Source organism: Heptranchias perlo, chromosome 19 (assembly GCF_035084215.1).
Source record: "Heptranchias perlo isolate sHepPer1 chromosome 19, sHepPer1.hap1, whole genome shotgun sequence".
Classification (NCBI taxonomy): domain Eukaryota; kingdom Metazoa; phylum Chordata; class Chondrichthyes; order Hexanchiformes; family Hexanchidae; genus Heptranchias; species Heptranchias perlo.
This window is the reverse complement of record NC_090343.1, coordinates 10,093,430-10,117,567: the sequence shown is the minus strand read 5'-3', so window position 1 is coordinate 10,117,567 and position 24,138 is coordinate 10,093,430. Positions and strand designations below refer to the sequence as shown.

Below are 24,138 nucleotides of genomic sequence, written 5' to 3'. Positions count from 1 at the left end.
CTTGGCCAACCGGGAGAACCCTGGAGGTGCGGACTCGATGGACCGAATGGCCTCCTATGATTCTATGGAGGAATTTCCTGGCGAGAGCTCAAAGTAACAAGTCATTCTGACCCTGGACGTTGCTACTTCCAGCAAGAAAAAAAAAACCTGCAAACCAAAAAGGTGCAAAATTCGTCAGGAAGTACTTTTGTTGTAGTTTTAGAGTTGCCAACTCTAGTTGGATGTATCCCTGGAGGTTTCATCACATGACGTCCTGCCTCCAACTGCCCAACCCAGTAAAAGAACCGTTTTTTAAAAATCTCCCCAAATTTTATAACTAATAAACAAAAGTGTTTAAAGAAAATGACAAAAATACACCATTTTCTTTTTAAAATTGTCGCTATGATTTTTCTCCTGGGGTTTGCTCGCAGCAGATTAGTCTTCAATTCCTGGAGACTCCAGGGCATTCCTGGAGCGTTGGCTCGTTTTAGTCTACATACCAACCTACAAAACTGAGAAACGCTAACCATCAACTTCAAAATCAGCTGCTACAGCACCACCCCCCCCTCCCCCAAAAAAAACAGAAAGAACAACCCCAAATGAAAAATCTATGACCAGAGCCACTGTCTCAAGGCGGCTAAATAAGTTGGATTCCTTTTTATTTCGTTGGATTTCAGGATATTTATTATTGATTTGGGATCGCAATCCAATTTGTCTTTCTGTGAAACCCTCTGAAATGACGTAACTATTTCTTTTTGTATGTAATACATTAGAACAGGAGTGCAATGGGGACATCAATCCAGGGTGCTGGAGGCAACATAGTGGTGGGTTTCTATCAGCCTCACCTGTGCGTTTGGTGATCAAGACGCTGCCTGTGCTCTCCGAAAGTTATGGGATGGCAGCTATGTTGTAGGAAAGATCTTCAATTACAACGGGCGCCATGAAATGAGGAGAATTCCAGCGGGCCTCGGTTTTATGTTTCCCTGTTAGCGCAAGATACTTGCTGCCAAACGCACTATTACAGCAGGATTGTGGTTATTTTGTTTAGTGTGTTCTATTAAAAACATAGTCCCATCATATGTACACAGATAAAACTAGCAGTCTACAAGATCTGTTGGTCCGTAGGCAAGTGAATTATTGGGGGAAGACGGGTAAAAGAGAGCCTTCTCTTTATAAACGATCTGGATATAGGGGAACATGATCAAAATTTGCAGATGATACAAAATCAGACAGCATGGCTAACTGTGAAAAGGACACTTCAGGAGAACATAGACAAGGTAGTAGATTGAGCAGATGGTCCTAAGACGCTTCGCAGGAGAGTTATCAAACAAAATTTGGATCTGAACCACATAAGGAGATATTAGGATAGGTGACCAAAAGTTTGGTCAAAGAAGTAGGTTTTAAGGAGCATCTTAAAAGGAGGAGAGAGGTAGAGAGATGGAGAGGTTTAGGGAGGGAATTCCAGAGCTTAGGGACTAGGCAGCTGAAGACACGGCTGCCAATGGTGGAGCGATGAAAATCGGGGATGGGCAAGAGGCCAGAATTGGAGGAGCGCGGAGATCTCCGCAGTAGGGCTCCGTGCTCCTCTAGATGTGGCACTGGGAGGTAAGGTCCATGTGGAGAAATGTGAAGAGATGCATTTTGGTAGTAAGAATAAAGTGATGAAATATACATTAAATGATATGGGGCCTGTGTTTGCTGGAACGGTGTGCTGGGTGGTTTACGCTATTATTTGGACTTTTCAGCTCCCTGTTTGTATCAATCTGTATTTACGCCCTAATTTGCTAGAACGTCGATCCAGCTACGGTGCGACCAGGCCAATGGCGACTCAAGGACCTCGTGGACGGCACAGCCAATGGCTTATCCCAATAGACCATCCACATGACTCTATAAATAGCTGGGAACAACAACTTGCATTTATATGGTGCCTTTAAAGTAATGAAACGTCCCAAGGCGCTTCACAGGAGCGTTATCAAACAAAATTTGATACCGAGCCACATAAGGAGATATTAGGACAGGTGAACAAAAGTTTGGTCAAAGAGGTAGGTTTTAAGGAGCATCTTAAATTACTACTTGTTTGCAGCAAATTCAGGCCCATACTTCTAAAAAGGAGTAGAAAAGCAGACAGACTTTCAGTTACGTAAATCTTTAAAAGTGGGAGGACAGGTTGATAAAATAAAGAGCAAATCCAATTCTGGGTTTTAGAAATAGCAGCATTGAGTACAAAAGCACAGAGGTAATACCAAACCTATACAAATCATTGGTTAGGCCACAGTTTGAATATTGTGTCCCGTTTTAGGAAGGATGACAAGGCCATGGAGAAGATATTCACTAGCACAACAGAGATCAGGTGCTTTAGTGACAAGAAGAGACTAGGGAAACTGGAACTTCCACCCACAGTTCCCCCCTCCCACACCCATTAGATCAGAAACCACCCACCCCTCGTGACAGCAGAGAGGTTTAGGCACGTGACTTTAGACAGATTCAACCCAGATCCCAATGGGCATGGGTTAGAGATGCTGGTGTGAGAAATGGAAATGCCACTGAGGCATTAAGGGGCTCTCCTCTGAAGTTGGGTCAAAAGCCTAGTGATTGGGGAAACTGTCTGTGGTATAACCGGCCTGTGAATGGTCTATACACACTAACATTGCTGGGCTTGAGTCAGAAATCCCCTTCACTTCCCTTCTCCCATCTTCCTTTTTCATTTAAAAAAAAATTCACAAGACTCCCATGACCTCCAAAATCATGGAATTCTGTAGCACAGAAGGAGGCCATTCAGCCCATTGCACCTATGCCGGCTCTCTGAAAGACCTGTCCACATTGTCCCATCCCCCTGCTGATTGCCTAAATGCTACAAAAGCATATGGGGCAGCCAGAGGAAGAAAAAAATTCACCCAAAGAGTCCGGGCTGCATTTTGGACCTTGGTCCCAGGGGTGAAAGGGTAATGGGCTAACTCAATATGCTGAGATCCCAGCTAATGGAGCCTCCCGATGCTCAAAGCTCTGTGCTGTAGTGCTAAAGAGAATAACTTACCCCATTGCACCTTATTGTATCTCTTAGAAACATGTCAAAGCACTTCATGTACAATAAATTACTTTGCAGTGCAGCAAACTTGTGTAGAGAAATTTGGCAGCCATCTTGCACACAATATGATCTCACAAACAGTATTAAGATAAATGACCAGTTAATCAGCTTTGGTTGAGGGGAAGAGTGGAATGGCCAGAGCACCAGGAGAACTCAGGGCTGTTCTTCAAAAAACAGACATGGGATCTTCAATATCCAGAAGAGGCAAGTGTTTATGTTTCAGTTTAATGTCTCATCCAAAGAATGGCCAAGGGATCCAAACTGGCTTTTTGACTTGACAATAAACAGATAAAACTCTTCGGTATGAGATTATATTGGATTTCTACTTCAAAAGGAAAAATTTGCAGGGCTATGGGGAAAGAGCAGGGGGGCCGGGGGGGTGGGACTAATTGGTAGCTCTTTCAAAGAGCCGGCACAGGTACGATGAGCCAAATGGCCTCCTTCCGTGCTGTGAGATCCTATATTTTGTGGGGCTGTGCACACAGTATTCCTTCCAGTTAACATACAGCTGGAAAAAATGACCTCAACAAGTGACATTGTTTGCATACTAATGACCTTCGAGACAGTTGCAGATTGTTCCAAACAGTTTGTTCTGAAGCACAAACTGAAAAAAAAACCCCAAATATGCAGGAATGTCAAATTGGAATGGTGAGTTAAAGGGGCAGTGGACTAGTGAAAGGATGTGCTTTCACATCTACCGGTCCCCACGTGGCAAATTCCTGATTTCAACCCAAGCACAGAGGGGAAAAATGTTCCTGAATCCATACCCTAAATAGTGATGCCATTGCCGCTGAGCAGATACACAGCTTCATCCCAGTGTGTTTGCTTTGCCAAAGATGGATACAGGGGCCCTTCCATATTATGTACTATATTGACGATGGATATAGGCCACACCCCAACCTCACTGTTTTTTGCTTTAGAAAATGAGCAGGCTCTTTGAAGTTAATACGGTACTTACCAGTCATACTAAACAGCACTACCCAAAGTCTGTACTCTTTATGATACGCACATTCACAAGCAGACTGAATGTTTTGTGGCTTTATTCATATACCAGATGTCAGGACTTGGTATTCTGAGATTTGTCAATAACTTGTTTTGGCGGCACAAGACAATGGCATGTGTGAATGGGACAGAATATCAATTTATCTGATTTGTTGACTGAATTTCATCTAAAAATTGACAAAGAAACCATTACTGACACCATGTGATTAGCCTCAATGGCCATGTTTCACTACCTCACATCATAGTCATGCCTCAACAATCTAATGTTGCTTGTCACGTAACTGAGATTTGACCCAGGGATCTTTTTTTTAAAAAAAACTTGTCCTTTTATGAAAGTTCTCCCCTCCCATTTGAGAAGTTTACATATCTAGGCAAGACAAGATACAAACAGGGTCACACAGCACGCGCTTATATTTGACATTCCTTCCATTTCTACTGCTTTCTCACAATGGGAAGCAGTTGTTTTATGGAGGCTGGGGTAACCCAGCAGTCACAGGGAGTTGAAATTGGTTATGGCCTATTTTCGGGGGGCATGACCAATGGCCTAAATTGGGCTTCGGGCCTCATTTGAATAGTTGTGAGCTGTCAGCGCCTGTCACACCTCCAAAAGCAGCGCACCTGCTTCAAGTTCAAGTTCGTTGGCATCAGCCCTCAGATAGGTTCTAGGATGTGGGGGTGGGTGGGGCGGTGGTAAAGAGAGGACAACAGGAGGTGGGGGGGGCAATCACTGGCTGGCAGCAGCCCTCAGGAGCGCTGTGGAGCTGGGAAAAATGTTTTACTTACCAGTTTGGTGGGAGCTGCTTGCTAGGCAGCATCGACAACAGGAAAATCTGAGCGGAGCTGGGGAAGGCCCAATTAGGCCAAGGGGTCCTATAACAGACGTTAGGCCCCTTGCATATGTTAATGAGGGGCCCCAACACCTTCTCTTAGTGGCCACCAGGGATGCCTGGAAAATTGCCCAACCCCATACAGGGTCAGACGCATTTCAAGACGTAGCTCCGTAAAATTGGTACCTTTCGCCCTCTTTTCCCGCCTAGAAGGCGGGCCCATCGAGGACCAATTGCTACTCCACAGTGTTAGTGAAAGCCCTCTATTGAAACTATATGACCTATAGATTAAGTCATGACAAAACTACTGCTCTGTTGATGATCACAGGATCAGCATCGAGGGTTATAAAAATAAGTACAGATAGAGATGATCAAGCACTGTGCGGGACATGACTCCCAAGACCTCGAAAGCAACCAATCAACGATGAACAACTAGGTTATCTAGGTATTTTGGAATTTTGCTTCATTTTCCTTTGGAAAAAGCAGAGAAACTTTGTAGAACTTTTCCGCAGGAAATGAAACAGGTGGATGGTGGAGCATGGTTAGTGCAAGGAATGGACTTTCCGAGCTCCATGCTTGCTTATGGTCTTATGATGTGATCGCTGTTGTTTCATTACATTATTGTTCTGTTTCTTCTCACCACCAGAGCACTAATTTACCTAGGATCATAATGAGCTATTTTAAACACATTTAAAACAGCTAACTACCAAAACTTTTACTTGGGATGAACCATCTGGTAGAAATTGGGTTTTTAAATGGTCACAGTAGAACTATTTATATAATGCAGATATCAGAAAGCTTCTCACCAGCAAAGAGACTCTCAGGTCAGGTCTCCTCAATGCTAGGCTGCTCTATTGACTAGCAGGGAGCATCTCTGAGCGGTTCCACAAGAAACAGCATAGGTCCAATTTCCAACCCGCCCAAGAGCTTCCTGCCCCCGTAAAACCAAGCCAGAGGCTGGGAAATTTGCATCCATAGCCTAATGTGTGGTTTCCTGGGTTCAGGGTCTCTCAGGCCAGTTTGAAGTTGTATCGCCTGCTGTTTCCTGTGGACCAAATTTGAGATTTGCAAGTAAACGGGTCCAGTCAGTGATGTCACCAGGATGCCCCAGCATCTAGTTTTCCCAAGCTAAGATTAATAACTTAATGGTTTCACAAAATACATCTGCTCAGATTATTTTCCTTGTATAAAATGGTGGGAGTACTCTGAACATGGAAGTCCTCCCTTTGGGCTTTCTTTCCCCTTTTATGGGCGATGGCATTCATGTCAAAACAATTCTGATGTCATTACTGAAAACTTCATTGCGAGCATTAATCCAGCCAATATTTGTACCCAACTGGCGTGCAGACTTCTGCAATTGCAGACCTGAAAGTGGCTACTAGATATGCTGGAATATCCCAGGATTGACTTTCCCTCTGAATCTTTCACCTATCCTGGAAGGAAGAAGCCAAGTTCCATCTGCTGCCTCTCCATAGCATCGTGCATTTTGGGCCAACAGGTGCAAATTCACATCCCACCCGTTCCCTGGAAGCAGCAGCTCGAATGAATTGTCTAAGGCTCCGTCTTTATTTTGTTTTTATTTTTTTTTTAAAAAGTTGCTGACGAAAGACTCCCTCTTTAGAAGTTCTGCTCCAAAATACTATTCCTATCCTTTTCCTGTGGTGAGATCTTCACATCGTGAAGAAAACTCACATTAAACTGCTCAAATTTCTATCTAGAGGCCACAACTGCTTCAGAAGTCTAACAGCGGAATATTTTATCTTGAGACAGGCTATCAGCAAAAGCACTGGATAGTAGGAACTGGTGTTTTGATGGTTCTTGAGGTTGTGGGGGGGGGCGGGGAGGGGGAGAAAGAGAAGGATAGGTTGGGGTGAGCCTAAAACAAGGGCAGCGTTTTTGTTTTCAGCTACTGAAATCATCAGTGAATAAAATTCACATCCACTGGGCAGAATTTTTCAAAAATGCAATAGATGTTTACTTTTTTTTTTGTGGCTGCTCATCGTGACAAGAATCAAGAATGGGAATGGAAATGGAAATGAGAGATAAGCTAAACTAGTGTTAAAACTCGGATGGCACTGAAACTCTGCTTCTTTTGAAAGCAATATTAGTCTGATATGAAGTTAAGAATGAGTAAATTTAATCTTGGGTACTGAAGAGAAGCAAAGACCAAAAGGACAGAACAGAACAGAAAATAGAAATGGTCTATGTTGTAGGCTCAACCCAGACTTGTTCCAATCTCCCAATGCTATACCTGGAGAAGTTCAAGGCATCTCTTGCTGCAGACATGTCCATGACTGATGTCACAACTTTTTGGTTTGTTTGACAACTAACTGAAGGAATAGTCAGTTGTGTCATTGGGGTATGTAAAACTTGCAAACTAGGGCCCAAACCCAACATGACCATCTAGCTCAAGAATGGGCACTCTGCTGTTAGCTTGGGAACTCTGCCAGCCAGTGGAGTTACTTTACGTTAAGTTAAATATAGGTGGTAATTAAAAGGAATCATAAAAACAAATTAAGTTCAAACATTATTAGACCATAGTTTTAACTCAACTTAGGTTTTTTTTGTGCGATAGGCCCAACACATGACAACGGGAAGTGGACAAAAAATTCACAAGTTTGACCCCAGTGGCTGTTGAGGCACAGGTAGACTTGAAGGCATTGCACCAGACTACTGGAGGTTTGCTCAATGCATGTTTGAAAAAAAAGTCTTGCGTACAAAGCATCTTATCGCACCCCTCTAAAAATTCACAAAGCTTTCCACAATTATCGTTGCCACTGACCTGATTGAAGAAATGGTGGTTAACTTTAAGGATGCATCTAAAATTTCACAATTACTGTTAAGTATTTTTTGGGGTCAGGCTTTTCTATTGAAAGTATCAATTTGATTTGGAATTACAGAGAATTTCTAGATAACAAAAACAAGTGTTTTATTTACAATGGTACAAATTGCTTTCAACCAGTTAGCAGAACATCAGAATTAATTTACAACAGAAAGTTCTAAAGGGACACTGTTAGCGATCAGGACTCAAAGAGCTTTAAGAGGAAGAAATTTAAGGAGCTTCAAACTCACCTGGAAAGTCAACAATTAACCAGCCATCATCCTCCTTTTCGGTCAAGCTGGGATCGGGACCCTGGATGCAGACTTCCTCAGTTTCCCCATAGAAAAGGCTGGTGAGTCGGTGGAACATGGTGGTCTGGCTGTGAAGTAGGTCTGCAATTTAACACACAGGCAGACAACCAATCTCTTAGGGGATAGCAAGAGGCTCTGCCCAGGGATCCCTCAGGCGATGTTCAGCTGAACGGAGACCAAAACGCAAAGTGCTGTCATAAGGTTTTCACTTGGTTTACGTGCAAAGAAGGCCTAGAACAAAACAAGACCAAAAGTGCAAAGAAATGTTATTACATCTCCCAATCCTTACCCAAGAGAATGATAGCTAATCATATGTTGATATTCTGTTTTATGCAGGTCAACACACAGTTGGTAAAGGAAGTAACAGTGTGTCAGTTTTAAACTATGGGATTAAATATGCAAGTCAGTCATACTGTAGGAACTTCATTTAATTTTGTTAAATGATCACACACACTTCTGGGGACACGATCAGATTCAATGTTGATTAAGGTTGCCAACTCTGGTTGGATGTATTCCTGGAGGTTTCATCACATGACCTCCCGCCCCCACCATTGGTTGCTCAACATGTCCATCCTCACAGCGCACCACCTTCCCATGCCAATGGGAAAAAGAACAGACTCTTCATTACCCCCTTGGATGATTCTTGACTGCCAGTCAAACAGCCTTTGTTCCCTGTCTCCAGTATTCTTAGAACCGATAAGTGCTTAATGAAAAAAAAACTTTATTTTTAATAGTCCTATGATTTTTCTCCAGGGTTGCTGGCAGCAGTATCCTGGAGATTAATCTTCAATTCCTGGAGACTCTAGGACAATCCTGGAGGGTTGGCAACCCTGACATTGATAGTCTCCATAGTTAAATAACCTGGCAACAACCACTGATAGGCAAGGCACCAGAGAGTTGCTAGTGACCAAGGAAATATACCCTAGGGGAAAAAAAAAGAGTCCATTCCTTCAGGAAAGGAGGAGAGGAAATTGTACTTAGATGGTTTTAGAATGAAAGAAAAATACACATTTAAAAAAAAAATTAAATAAAAGGTTTTAGCACTCAATGGGTCAAAAGTGCAAGTTCTAGTTTCTGTTCAGGATCAGGAGGTTCCAACAGCAAGGTCATCGAGGCTACCAGGCCAATAGTCCATATTTGATAATTAAAGTCAATAATAATATAGGTGTAGTAGTAAGAGTTCAACACTTCCTGGCGTAACTGCAAGCTTCCAGGATGTGCATTTTCTTCCAGTTATTGTGTATTCAACTCTTCTCCCTGCTGATTTTTAATACCGTGAAAAGTTTCCTAATTCTCGAGTTCTGCTGCAGAACTAAAATGTTTCATTTCGTCAAATGTAGAAAACATTTACAGGAAGTGGGGGTGGGGAGGGTCACTGCTAGAAGTGCAAGCTTAGCTGTGTATAATTGATTCTACTTGAGTGAAGATAAACAGTGTGGCATTTTATCAAAGTAGTACCTGAAATTGCAGTGAATTACCACATTCATTTTCTCTTCGCCCAACAACATGGAACTAGAGTTAGGGAGCACCAACTCAAACAGGCTCTGTGTGCCCCATGTGCCAGTTGAGTGCAACTAATGCCTCTGTAACATATTGGAGTGGGACTAATGGAGGTCACCCACCCAACCACAGGTAGGGCATTAAATTAAAAAAGCAACACTGCACCACTATAGTGTAGAGGTTATGGAAAAGTAAAGTGTCTTGGTATTCATGGGTGAAGATCGCCTGGATGACTGTTGCTCATGGCTTATCAAATATAAATCTATAGTATATTTAACTTCTTGAGACTTTTTGTCATGTCTACTTCTTGTCGTCATGATTGAGTAAATGTTGTTGTGACTTTAGTAATATCAAAAGGTAACATCTGCTTCTGCTACTTTCAATAGTATGTATGGGTACGATAGGGTAGTGGTTATGTTACTGGATTAGTAATCCAGAGGCCTGGACTAATAATCCAGAGAGCACGAGTTCAAATCTCACCATGAGAATTTAAATTCAGTTTTAAAAATCTGGAAGTAAAAAGCTGGTATCAATAAAAGTGATGGTGAAGCTGTTGGATTGTCAAAAAAACCCAACAGGTTCACTAACGTCCTTTAGAGAAGGAAATCTGCTATCCTTACCCAGTCTGGCCTATATGTCTAGTCCCACACCGACATGGTTGAGTCTTATCTGCCCTCTGAAGTAGCCTAGCAAGCCATTCAGTTGTATCAAACTCAGGGCAACTGAGTTGGGCAATACCAGCCTTGCCAGCGATGGCCACATCCACAGAATGAATTTTTAAAAAGTAATCAACATCTGCTATTCAGTCCTCCCACCACTGGAGGCATATCCTAGCCATCCACCATTTTGGTGTTACCACAAACAGCTAAAAGACATGTCCAACTAACCATGAGCAACACCATAGGAGATTCACTAGTAGGGTAATAAACATTTGGCAGTAATTCACTCAGTAGTAATTCAGCTCTGATAATATAGTGAATATCAGTAGAACTATAATATCCAATTACTAAAAGGAATTTGTTGTTCTTTATAGTTCATTTCCAATCATCTACACTACTTCTATTCCAACCATAAGTAGCCATGATGTGGAGATGCCGGTGATGGACTGGGGTGGACAAATGTAATGAATCTTACAACACCGGGTTATAGTCCAACAATTTTATTTTAAAATCACAAGCTTTCGGAGATTGTCTCCTTCGTCAGGTGAGTGAGTGACACTCACTCACTCACCTGACAAAGGAGACAATCTCCGAAAGCTTGTGATTTTAAAATAAAATTGTTGGACTATAACCCGGTGTTGTAAGATTCATTACATTTAACCATAAGTAGTGCAAGTGATTTGTTTTTTGCTCAGATACCACAGCTCCTATGTCATTGCAGGTTGTCAGACTGTTAATCAGCCTGTGAATCCTTCCACTACTTCATACTATTCTCCAAGGGAAGAGTGAGAATATACAAAAAGAGCAACCACCAAAACAAAGGTCTTGTGGTTTATGATGTTGCTCGATTCCCAAGTTACACCATTATATTATTCCACCGAGAATTGTTTTTTTTAAAACAATACTGTAGCTGTGATGAGGTGTCATCGCCGCAGAATATTGTCACAACCGGAAGCAGCATGTAATACAATGAATATTGATACCCGAGAGCAAGTTACAGGCTGCAATCTACTAGAGGTGTCCAGATGGTTTATATAGGTGGTAGTGAATCAGAGACTGGAATCTGATAGAAGGTCTCAGATAACATCAGCCTAGATTTTCTAGTCAGGTGTAAGCCCGTCTGGAAGTTGGGTAGAAGAAAGCAAGACTTGCATTTATTTAGTGTCTTTCACGACCTCAGGACGTCCCAAAGCGCTTTACAGCTAACAAAGTACTTTTTGAAGTGTAGTCACTGTTGTAATCTGGTAAATGTAGGTAACACACAATTTGTACCTGCCCAACCTGTAGTGTGCTGACCTCAAGCGAATTCCCAGGGTATGTTTTTAATAATTCAGGCCATCCAAAGGGATGGGAAATGCCTCTCATTGGGAGTTCATCCATTGGTGGGGAGGGGGAAATAGTATAGGGCTGCAGGATTTATAGCCCTTCAGCAAGGATATTATTAAACTAGAAAGAGTGCAGAAAAGATTTACTAGGATGCTACCGGGACTTGATGGTTTGACTTACAGGGAGAGGTTAGACAGACTGGGACTTTTTTCCCTGGAGAGTAGGAGGTTAAGGGGTGATCTTATAGAAGTCTATAAAATAATGAGGGGCATAGATAAGGTCGATAGTCAAAATCTTTTCCCAAAGGTAGGGGAGTCCATAACGAGGGGGCATAGATTTAAGGTGAGAGGGGAGAGATACAAAAGGGTCCAGAGGGGCAATTTTTTCACTCAAAGGGTGGTGAGTGTCTGGAACGAGCTGCCAGAGGCAGTAGTAGAGGCGGGTACAATTTTGTCTTTTAAAAAGCATTTGGACAGTTACATGGGTAAGATGGGTATAGAGGGATATGGGCCAAGTGCAGGCAATTGGGACTAGCTTAGTGGTATAAACTGGGCGACATGGACATGTTGGGCCGAAGGGCCTGTTTCCATGTTGTAACTTCTATGATTCTATGAACTTAAAAGGAGCAAGCATCTAGAAATTTCCAGTTGGCAAAAGGAACAAGCTCAGACTGATGGGTTTAAGTATCATCTCTCTGAAAACTATGAGCATTGGGTTTAGAGTGTCTTAATCCACTTTCAAATGGCTTTGAAACCCCAGAACAGAACTGGTCATCACACTCAGAATGGCTGGTGTGGGAAACAGGAAGGAACACACTGGTGCAGCAGGGGTGCTCTTCTCAGACCGTGTCGAGAGAAATGTTTGGACAGAAGCATTTCTAAGCGGGCAGAAGTTTTTTCCACTTTTCCATCCAGCGGCAGCATCATGGACGGGCAATCTGAATAAAATTTCAGTCAAGGGTCAGGAAATCTGAAGGGCTGCCACTATTTCCCCAGTCTCCTCCATATATCTTGGCACCTTCTTCGCTCATTGATTGGTCATCCATCCATCCATCCATCCAAACTGGATGTTTCCACTTGCGGAGGAGTCCACAACTAGGGGTCATAAATATTAGATTGTCACTAATAAATCCAATGAGGAATTCAGGAGAAGTTTCTTTACTCAGAGTGGCGAGAATGTGGAACTTGCTACCGCATGGAGTAGTTGAGATGAATAACATAGATGCATTTAAGGGGAAGCTAGATAAACACATGAGGGAGAAAGGGATAGAAGGATATGCTGATAGGGTTAGATGAAGTAGTGTGGGCGGAGGCTTGTGTGGAGCATAGACCAGTTAGGCTGAATGTCTGTAGGATTTACAGCACAGAAACCGACCGACCAGTCATATTTGCCTCCTGCCTCTCCATCGCTACCCATTTCAGCCTAATTTTTGCTGTCTTCCTTAGCTTTATCCCCCTTTTCCAAACAGGAACTTTTTATTCTGGGAAAATCTTCTAAATCATTTGCATGTGTGCTGATGCCATTTGCATTAACAATATTTTGTCATTCAGCACTTCCCACTTATTCCACCAGGTCATGCACATGAAGTTATTGTGCAAATAGATAATTGTTTTGAGGAACCCCAGGGTTTTCTTGATTGATGCACCATAGCTGTACTATATGGGAACAGAATATCTTTCTTGATAAGTTATTTATCTATCAAAAATAAATTTCCTCAGCCTTTCTTCAAGTCGCTCCATGCCATGCATCATGACCTAGCCAACTGGAGGGCACGAAAGCAACTTGCCTCTTTGAAAGGTGTTATTTTGTTCTTGTTTGGAGCAAGCAACTGCTGTGCGCATCTCTCTACTTTTTACACTTGGCTAAGGCTTGCTGGGCTCTGCTGTGTAATACAGAGACCCAGAATACAAACATGTGGGGTCAGTTCCTTATGTTTGCTGCCTTGGAACTGGGAGCCTTTATCTAAAGGCAGATTTGCAGACTCATTAATAATTGTAATGCAAAAAGGTCCTCTGATGCCATTCTGTAACCAGCCACAAGGCAGTACACAGGGCAACTCATTCCACCCTTGGAGCAAACAACCAGCTTCTACTCTGGCTTTGCCAGGAAGCATGGCCAGTTGGGAATCAGTGTGTTGGGAATGAAATGCATAAATCCACATCCAGCCACAGCACATCGACGTTCCAATACACTACAGTCTATTTTTCTCAGGACAGGCCTGGAAGGTCATTAGTGGTTTGTGTTCAAGGGCAATGGATCACATGCATTTAAATAATGAAATTGTTGCAAGATATATATGAAACTCCAGATAACATCTGAATATCACACTTGGGAGTGAAACAAACAATAAGACAGAGAGACTATTGCCACAGACTGTTTACTACATTTTGTACAAAGGAATTTTGTTTCTGCACAGACTGGTTCAAGACTCAAAAATAAATCCCATTATAATTAGTACTTTGTTTCACCATAAAGAGTTTCACATGCTGTTAAATCTGATTAACAAAGCAAATTCTTTCCAGGAGAAAGGGAGTGGTTGATTCCAGTAGAATTAATACAACACTTTGTATGACAATGCCATGGTGACTAGAACAAACACTTAAAAGGTTAAAGTCATAGTCATGACCCAAAAAGTAGTGCAAAAAAACTTTGAATTGTGTGGCTTGCAAACTGCAATATTTTTTTAATTGACACTTTTGTCAACAGCGGCGAAAAAAAAGCACTTTAAACAAAAACATATCTTTTATAGGTTAGCTTCTATTCTGATCACTGCAGGTCTTCTACTTGCTGCTTTTGAATGGCTTTGCACTCAGCGTTCATAATGTAGAGATGGAGGCTTTACATGGTCACAAGCCTCTGACTTAAAGGTGCAGGTTTCCATTTACATTGTGCTACTACTGCTAGGACATACAATCTAGACTGAATAGGCTTTTAAGGAGACCACTACAGAAAAGTTACATTTTGCTCCCTTTGCTGTTCCTTTTCCTCATTCCAACCCTTTCCTAAAGGGCCAACTCTTGCTGGGATACAAGGCCACCAATGCTCACCCAAGAGGCCACTCATCACATGCAAGCCTGGGCAACATAGCCTGGATTTATTTTCAGACTGTAATGCTAATGGAACCCATTTAAACTGAATGGGTTACTGTCATCGTCACGTTTGGAAAACCTAGGCCTTTGTGTCCATGGAACAGTCAAGTGTGGAGGGTTTCATAGCAAAGTCCAACCTACGCCTCCTCCCATGACATCTGCACACACATGTGTTCCAGCAGCTATCACTGGATAACAACAAGAACCCTGGCCATTTTTTTTCCCTGCCTTAGCCCAGACTACTGAAGCCAATTGCAATCCCCCCTTTCTGCTGCCCTGGCCGAGACTAGCTAACTCTGCACTGAACAAGGAGCAAACCTAGGACCTTCCTAGTCTCCCTGGCTTATGCAACACCATGCAGTGCATTGATCCACTGACCCATCATGGGAGCTCCTTGCTGTTGGCTATAGGTAGAACCCTTCCAAAGTTTTACTAAACTAAACTTGCTTTAAGCAAACTGCTCAGTTGCAGAGTCAGAAAATACAAGGATCCCATGTAACATGCAAGTCGTTTTGCAATTAACTTGAGTATATAATTTCTTTCCAGTAGCTATTTGTACACAAAATTCAACTGGACCCAAAATACAACACTGTGACAGACCACATTTCAGTCACAAGGTTGTGTGTGATCTCAAGCTATGACCCCCGAGGTTAATCTAGTTCACAAATAAGAATCTGGTGCAATTTTTTTTGAAAAAAATATTACGCTCAGAACATTTGTCTCGTGTTGTGAGCCTGAGTCTTCATGAACTAGCTTCTTTCCTACTCTAACTCATTATTTTCCAGAGCTTCAAAACTATGGGATTCTGTATATCCCTCAGGACTTTTCTTCCTCCTACAATCTTCAGGTGAATTACAGCTTCCTGATTTACTTCCTGTTTGGTTCACAACCTTGGTGGTGCCCCGTACTATGGCCCTTACTCTTTAGCTCAATTTAAGAAAGAAAAAAAGTCCAAAATGACTCATTGCACCAGTGGAAAGTTTAAATGGCCTCAGATGAAATCTCAGCCAATACAATGTCATGCTAGGTAGTGTGTTCCTTTCTAGTTTTTTTTAAACTTAAAAAGGTAAAACATTGAGGGCTCGACAGGACTGTTTTCCCTTTCATTGGTTTCACACCAGTTCTTTTAAGTGATTCTGAACCCCCCCTCCTCCCCCCCCCCCCCCCACACCCCAAAATCAATCTTGGAGCTGTACATTTTTAGTAATCTTCCCTTGCAGAGCTGTGTAACCCTAAGGATTAACAATTACCTTAGTTACATGATCTGCTTACTGGATTCAATTTAGTTTTGCGCTACGCTGGTCATTCTTCTAATAAGCAGATATGACACATGAATCAAGCTTTTTCAGGCTAAAAATAACCGATACGTTTATTTATAATTAAAATGGAAAAAGCATAAGGAACTTGGCAAATTCTATCAAGTGCGAACATTAAATATGAGCAAAGTTATGGGTCAGTTACCCTTGCTGAGAAATTTGTTTGGATATTAAAGGCTACGGACTAGCAATTTGTGACCATCTTTAACCCCACATTCCCTTCAGAGTCAGTGTTGAATCCCTACATGTGAAACATAAGCCTTGCATTAGAGTCCTCCTTCTGATCAAATCCCAGAACTTGGATTCAACTGTTGAACTCAAAAGGCTCCCTGTGAGGCTATTATTTTTTTTGCAGATCGGATCCCCAATGTATACATGCCAATCGTCACAAGCTTGCTGACACAATTCAGTCTAGCTAGACCGCCCTCCGCTCCTCAGTCCCATTCTTCCCCCCACCTCCCTCCACCCAGACTTTGGCTTATGCACTGGGCAATTCTGCTCTCCACTCAGCACGAATAGCCAGGATTGCCTCCTCTGTATGCTGTAGGTGGGATCATTCATGAGAGCGGGGCCTGTCCAGTACATTAGCTGTCTGACTCAGGTTGGGGGGGGAAAGAGGGAATGAGGGGGAGGGAAAGAATAGATGGCAGTGAAAAAAGTTAGTGTGATGGAAATAAAAAAAGGGAGACTGATGGAAGGTGAAGGGTAGATGGCAATGAAGGGAGAGCAATGGGGAAAGATGAAAGGGAAGAGAAGGGGGACATGCTGGAACTGGTGCTTTGGGCTGGGGAGAAAGAAGAGTGCCAACATTAACAGAGAGGGGGTCGGGAGGAGAGTGACTGGCACTCTCCTTGCCCATGCAGGCACTCTTTTTCCTCCCTCAGTTCTGTGGCCGCAGTGCCAATTCCAGCTCCAGCTTCTGGCAACGTTGTTTCATTTTGGGAGCAGACTCTGTGCCCCACCATTCAGGTGGGAATTCCCGATCTGGCAAAAAAAAGGGGAGAGGCAAAGAGCAGCACATCAGGAAGGGGAATGGAAGATTTGCGACCTCAAAAGGGATAAAAGTGTACACATTTGCATATGGTGTGTACTCCAGCTGCCGCTGGTTTCTAGACACACATAACGGATAAGCCAAGAGTTCATTCAGGACGTGGGAATTTCTGCAACTCAAAATGGCTGTCACCATCTGAAATTTATTTCAAGCCAACATGAGCAAAGATCTGCACTTTACAACATATGAGTAAACTTGACCTTACTGTGGTGACTGCATCATTCCATTACATGGAAATGCTGGACATTGCCCATACACTTGGTAGTCTGTAAAACAGTAACTGCACCTCAAACACACTCAACAAATTTAACATTTTTTTTTTAAAAGAAAGGCAAACTGGAAGTGAACTCAAAAGCCATGAATCATTCTTCCTGCCCCTTCAGCACTAACTTGGACAGAAAATATTTTTTACCACCACTTGTGAAGTGTCAATAGGAAATAGCAGCATGAACTCCAGATCCAGATTCTGATCTAAATCTAAAACACATTAAAGCCAGGCTCCTCCAAAAAATTGTTTCACACTGTTGGAGTTTGGAACTGTGTGGAGCATAAATGCAATGCAGTGTGATGCAGGATTTGGTTTTAAATGTTCAGGCAGTCTCCGAGCTCTCTGGGCACTTTATATATATGTTTTTAAAACTTTTCAGCAAACCATAGACACTCAAATGAGCTAAACATTGGCAATTCTCACTTTTGCAGACACTTCCTGATTTGGCCACATGCTGACAAACTGCCGACATGTCTTTTAGATGGCATTTATTGACAAACAAACTAACATTTTTGACTTTATACAAGCAGAGTTGTTGAGTGCATGTGTTTTTTGTTGTACTGCACTGAACAATAACAACTTTGTATAGTGCCTTTAACATAGTGAAACGTTCAAAGGCTCTTCACAGGAGTGATTATCAAACAAAATTTGACACCAAGCCACATAAGGAGATCTTAGGACAGGTGACTAAAAGCTTGGTTAAAGAGGTAGCTTTTAAGGAGATTCTTAAAGGAGGCGAGGTAGAGAGGCGGAAGGGTTTACGAAGGGAATTTCAGGACCAAGGCAGCTGAAGGCACGGCACAGCTGAAGACTTAGAAAAGTGCCTGCAACGTTCTTGCAGGCTTGATAACTTCTGGAGGTATCTGCATCAGTCCTGCTTTCTGAGACACAATGTATTCTTCAGCACCAGCAGTTTAAAAAATGCTCTCTAGCTCTCCCAAATAGGGCAATTCCCAAAACTCTAATGGCACAGCCAAAATCCAATACAGCAAGGAAGCAGTGCAGTGTACATTAAGGTCACCGTGATTCCCTGGAATCTGTCTCCAGAGTCATTAACAAAATACTCAGTAACGTTCACTCACTACTGCAATACACCATACATACCATGAATGGTACAAATGAATACATCAATCAACATGTTGTAATCAAAAGAGCTTTTTAAAATTTTCTGTGGAGCCCAAATGACAGCTGAGATGAAAAGGAATACAAAACATAGAGTCAAGGTTTGAGAGGCATCCAGAGGCCTGAGAATGAGGAAAGAAAGAAACTGTGTTAGACGTACAGAAGAAAGAGACGGCATAAAGGGAGGAGAGATGTGTAAAAAGAGAGAGACTGCGCAAGAGAAAGAATGAGAGAGAGAAAAAACACACAAGCGTACATGGGGGAATGCATCAGAGAGCAAAACAGAGAACGAGAGTGCACAATCGAGAGAGTGAGTGAGTGAGGAGATGGAGCCTGAGAGAGAGGAAGAATGTGATCCAATGAGGGAGGGCGAGAACAAGAGAATTAGGATTGGGAGACTAGTAGAGACACAGTTACAGGCATAGATAAACTTTTTTTCCTAATTTTTGTCAGTGAGCAATGCCAGGGGATTTTAACTATAATATTACATTGTACATTTCATGGTGTAACACTTCTCATTATAAAACAGCATATCCTCTGACTTACTTTGAGCACTGCCATGGTAGATACTCTAGTATAAATCATTAAACTATTAGATGATGAAAGATCTAAGCCATGTTACATGCTGTTCTGAATCACTGTTTTTCTCAAGCTAACGATTGCAAAAAGTTGCATCATTTGGATATTAAAGGCCACAAACAGATCAAACATTGCCTTCAGCAGTTCTCTACCTACACCCATTTCATTCACATACAATATGCAAATCAAGTCAAACATTCGTGCCACAATTAACCCATCATTAAAAAAGTATTGCAACTGTGACGTCAATACTTCTAGCACTGCAAAACACTTTCTACACTATAGGGAGCAGTCAACGTGCCTGATAAAAACATCAGTTAGGCCGTATAGAGTGCTACAATGCAGATTCGTGCCTGTGGTTTCCCATACCTGACTAGTTAAACATAGGGTATGGTAGTGTGGCGGTTATAACACTGGACTAGCAACTCAGGGATCCATAGGTCAAATCCCATCATGGCCATTTAATTCAATAAAATATGGTAATTTGTGGGCTGGCACCACGAATGCTGCCAGATTGTTGTGAAAATCCAACTGGTTCACTCAGGTCCTTCAAAGAAGGACACTTGCCACCCCTACTCATGATGCTAGCTCACACTATGCCCTCTGAAGCCGTACAGTTGTGAGTGGTTAGAATCTGGAACTCGTTACCACAAGGAGTAGTTGAGGCAAATAGCATATATGCATTTAAGGAGAAACTAGATAAACACAAGAGGGAGAAAGGAATAGAAGGAAATGCTGATAGTGTTAGATGAAGAGGGGTGGGAGGAGGCTCGCGTGGAGCATAAACATCTGCATGGACCAGTTAGTGCTGAATGGTCTGTTTCTGTGCTGTTCATTCTATGTAATTATCGCAGTGCGCCCATCCATTGGCATGTGAAGCCTCTAGTGATACATTTTTCACATTGAAAAGTGCTACAGGCACTAGTCATGCAAAGGGGCATAAAACCCAATGCCACAAATTCTAATTATGGGCACTACGACTACTGCAGGCTGATTTGAAAACACTGTTACACCACAGCCATTGCAGAAGGTTTATGCAACACAACTTCTTGAGACAGAGTTCTCACCCCATTATTGCTGTTATTTTCATACGTGTTTTCAATTAAAAAAAATATGGCAGCAGAGGCAATGACGCTGCTTATGTCACTGAATGCTTCATTCACTAGCCCAGAACGCCATCTTGCAAAGCAGTCTACTGGTCAACGCTGGCAACTGAAAACATCTATAAATTTTCAAGGTTTAACTCACTGAATGTACGTCAACCAGCTACAGCTTTGGTAATCAAAGGAAATAACAATGTCACTGGCAATCCATACCTGGCCTTTTACAACTGGGCTATGCCACTGATTTGCAGTTTTTAATTGGAAGAATGGACAGAATCATAGACTATGATACCAAACTACCACTAAATATCCTTGATAAATCCAGAATCCAATGCAATAAACCGAATTAGATTTAGTCACCATAAGCCAATAGGCCCAGTTATAAATGCACAGAATTGCAGTATGCAATCTTCAAAGCAATGGTAAGAATCCCAGAATCCCATGTAAATAAAGGACAGTATTTGATTTACTTCGTCAACATAGACAGTGGTCCTGGAAATGCACTTAAGTCACGATTCCCCTATCTTTTCCCTCCTTGCCAATACTTTTTCCTCCCGTCCCAACAGCAAATTCTTTACTGGGGGTACAATTCCATGGGGAGCCAACACAGTAGGCACAAGTAGGGAAGGAGAGAAAGGTAATGAGAGGGAAACACGAGTTCCTTCCTGCAATTGAAATCCCGGAATTACCCCTGATGTTTCCCCCACACACACCACCACGATGTGGTTGCACCAATGCTTGACATCCTCTGGTAGCTTATAGATAAGAAGTGGGCATTATAGATAGGAAGCCTGGACAGTGATTGGGTATATGACCATGAGTATAATTGAGAACCAAGTCCAATTTCCCCCCTACTAACCAAGGAATACTACACTGGTTGGGATGGTTGCATTTTTTTATACATCAACATTTTCCAAAGTAGCAAACTTTATTTTCCACTGGGGCCCTGGCATTGGGCTTGAAAACTTCCACAAATTTTAACTTCACTTTTTTCGGTGGGTGGTGAAGGAGGGGAAGGGAAAAGAAGTTTTGTACATTTTAATTTCAATCAATATTGGGGTAGATGATCATTATATATATATAATGAATCGAGCAAAATTTCTCCTAATTTTTCTTAAATTGTGAAAAATTATGGTGTTTAACTGTGAAATTATAACAAACGTTTTCGCCTGTATTTTCCTATTCAAAAGCTGAAACTACTCCACTGTAGGAATTTTAATTCCTAAACTGTAAGACAGCTACGTGTATTAAGGTAATTCGATCGCTGTGCTTTTAAAGGGATACTCCCGTTTCTATTTTAATAGGTACTGGAAAACCTAGCGTTAAAAGATGCAAATAAACACAAAGCAGATTATGAGCCAGAGAAATTGAGATGGGCCCTTTAAGAACGATCACGTCATTGTGCGGCTGTGTTTTATGTTAATAACCTTCACGTCACCTTATTGACTAATCTCAACTATCCAACACCGGCAAAATCAGCTGTTTTAACAATGGAAAGAGAGCAAACCGGGCTTGAAACAAACCAACAGAAAAACATTACAGATCAGGAAAAAAAGCTCTGTATGTGAGAGTCTCAATTACAATTAGCAGATTTCCTGATTTGATGTCAACACAAGAATAAAATGACTGGAACAGTTAATCCGCTTCCGAGTTAACATCCCGCTGGGGAAAAGCAGATATTTATATATAATTTAAAAATAAACACATACTCTGACGTACATCAATACTGAAATGTACACTTCAGGTCGATGTGTGCGAGTTACTGGGAAAACAGGAGGTTTATATAATACATCGAAACGGTTCTCTTATTTTATCTGGGAGTAGTGAGTGAGGGGAGTGAGGGAGGGAGGGAGGGGTCACAGTAATGACAAATTATAAATGTAGCAAGAGGGGAAATAAAACGATAAATATCATTACCGAATAAAAAACTTAATTTCCACACAAAAAAAATAACATTCTTCCAGGGAGAAAAAAAAAATCGTTGCTAAAACTCTAAAGGAAAATCCATAATAATCCCCAACCCCACAATTGATTACATACCTCAAACAACTGCATCCCCAAGTAACCCAAACGTTATAATTAGAAGAAAAGCCGACCTTACACACAAAGAAATAGATGTCACAGCCCTGGGAATCATTGTAAACGTTGTTCAGCCTTACCTGCCTTCTTTGTGTCAAGTATCTGCAGTCTGTTTGTAAACAAAAAAAAAAATTAAACTACACGGACGGTTCAAGTGAGGTAGAACACATCGATAATCCCCCCACCCCCCCCCCCCAAAAAAAAAGTACAGTCTGCTTATATTTTTTTAAAAAAAAAAAGATGTATGTTCTTCTTAGAAGAAAGGCTCCACAGAGACTGCCCCTGTCATCTGTTATTTTACACCCAGTTGATCCCGCGGAGTGTATCAGATTTTGGAATTTAATTGAACAGCTGATCGGCCTCCGCGAGACGGGCGGAGTGGTGGGCGGGACCTCTTTGTGACGCAACCCTCCCCTCCCCACCAATCAGCGGCGTTTTCCCGCTCGCCCGCCCACGTGACTTTGCAGTTACAATTTTTTTTTGTGTGTGTGAAGGGAGTTCAGGCGTGAATTCAGAGTGATGCATGATGTCATTTTTATTTAAATGCACCGTTTTTCATACTTCTCAATGCAAAAAAATAGTTTTTTTTCTTTTAAAAAACAATTGTTTCTCTTTCCCCCCCCCCCTCCCCTCCCCCCTCCCCTCCCTCCTCTCCTACCCCCTATGTGCTTAAATGGAGGTTGCTAGGCTGCAGAGCTGAACGTCACTTAGCGATAGGTCCTGGGTGTCCCCAGTACCGCTTACTACGCGGGGGAGTTGAAAGGCAGTTTGCTCAGAGATCACTAAAAAGCTGTGGTGCGGCCTTTGCATAGTGGCAGGGTGATCCTGAACACTCGTTCATGAGTGTAACTCCCTGCATTTTGTCAATGAGAGGTTGCTACATTGATACTATGTGCATTGCTTCCCTTAGTGGGGTGGGAGGGTAACAAAGTTATTTTGCAAAAGGCTGCAGAGTTTTTTTTTAATTCAAACGAATTGTGCAGGTTAGTGGTGTTCGCTCTTGTGAATTGAAGGTCTCCACTTTTAAATTCTATTTGTTTAATGGTGGACTACAGTCCCCTTTTTACCCCACTTTGTCTCGTTTGGCTTGCCGAATCGCATTGCTGGGGTGTTAAAAGACTTGCTCAAAGAGATTCTAATATATCAAGTGGGTGTGGGGGGGTTTTTAATGCATCTCTTCCCCTTCCTCTCCAACATAGCAGGCAAGTGACCTACTGCCAGGTCCGTGCCAAGGCTGCAAGAAGATAACATATGTCAAGGTCATATCATTGCCAATAGCAAGACTTTTATGGGCAAAAACAATGACACAGAATGTAAACCCAGCTGTTTGAAATGAGTGGCGCTGTTTGTTGCTTTAAAGGAGCAGTGTTGCTGTTTGAAACCTTAACTCCCCTTGCTGCCTTGCCTCTGATTCTTTGCTCTCTTATCCCCGCTCAGTCTCACCCTTAGAAAGCTCCCTTCCCATACCCATGGCTGCACCCTTGACTTCACCAACTCTCATGGTGCCTCTGCTCCCAAGGTCACAATCACCAACAAGGCTATCTCTGACCACTGCCTTATTTCCCATTCCGCCCACCTTCCTCCAATCTTTCACCACCCACTCCTGGAAAAACTCTCCCCTAGCTCCCTTACTGATTCACTCTCAAACTTCCTCTCTCCCAACACCAGTGCTGCTTGAGGCCTGATAAACTGCTCCCTTGCCTTTGTTTATGCTCTCAAAAAATCATTCACTGTCTCCCTCCCCCGCTGTTGCCCTTGCTGCATTCACCATCTGCACATCCTCCGTCAACATTGGGAAGACTTGCTCCCTTGCCACTGATTCCGTTGAACTTTCAGGCCAATTGTTCAGGCTGATCTAGACCATGTGAAACCTTGGCATCCTGTTTAACCCTGAGATGAACTTCAAAACTCAGCTCAGAGCTATCACCAAGACTACTTCTTTCCTTCTCTGCAGTGTTGCCTACTTCTCAGCTTAACAGCCCCTCAACTACCCATATTCTCTCCCCTACTAAGTCCTATTC

At 42.3% G+C, this 24,138-nt stretch overlaps 1 protein-coding gene across 2 annotated transcripts in view; it reads right to left on the bottom strand.

The window, feature by feature from the left end:
• LOC137335149 (tumor protein p53-inducible nuclear protein 2) overlaps nucleotides 1-22,285 on the bottom strand; it is a 36,200-nt gene extending 13,915 nt beyond the window's left edge. For both annotated transcript variants that reach the window (XM_068000287.1, XM_068000288.1), the window contains exons 1-2: nucleotides 22,198-22,285; nucleotides 7,966-8,256 (exon numbers count right to left, since the gene is read on the bottom strand). In XM_068000287.1, coding sequence (XP_067856388.1) covers nucleotides 7,966-8,083 — 118 coding nt within the window. In that variant the 5' untranslated portion in view covers nucleotides 8,084-8,256; nucleotides 22,198-22,285. The remainder of the gene's footprint in view (nucleotides 1-7,965; nucleotides 8,257-22,197) is intronic.
• Nucleotides 22,286-24,138: the final 1,853 nt, after the last annotated feature.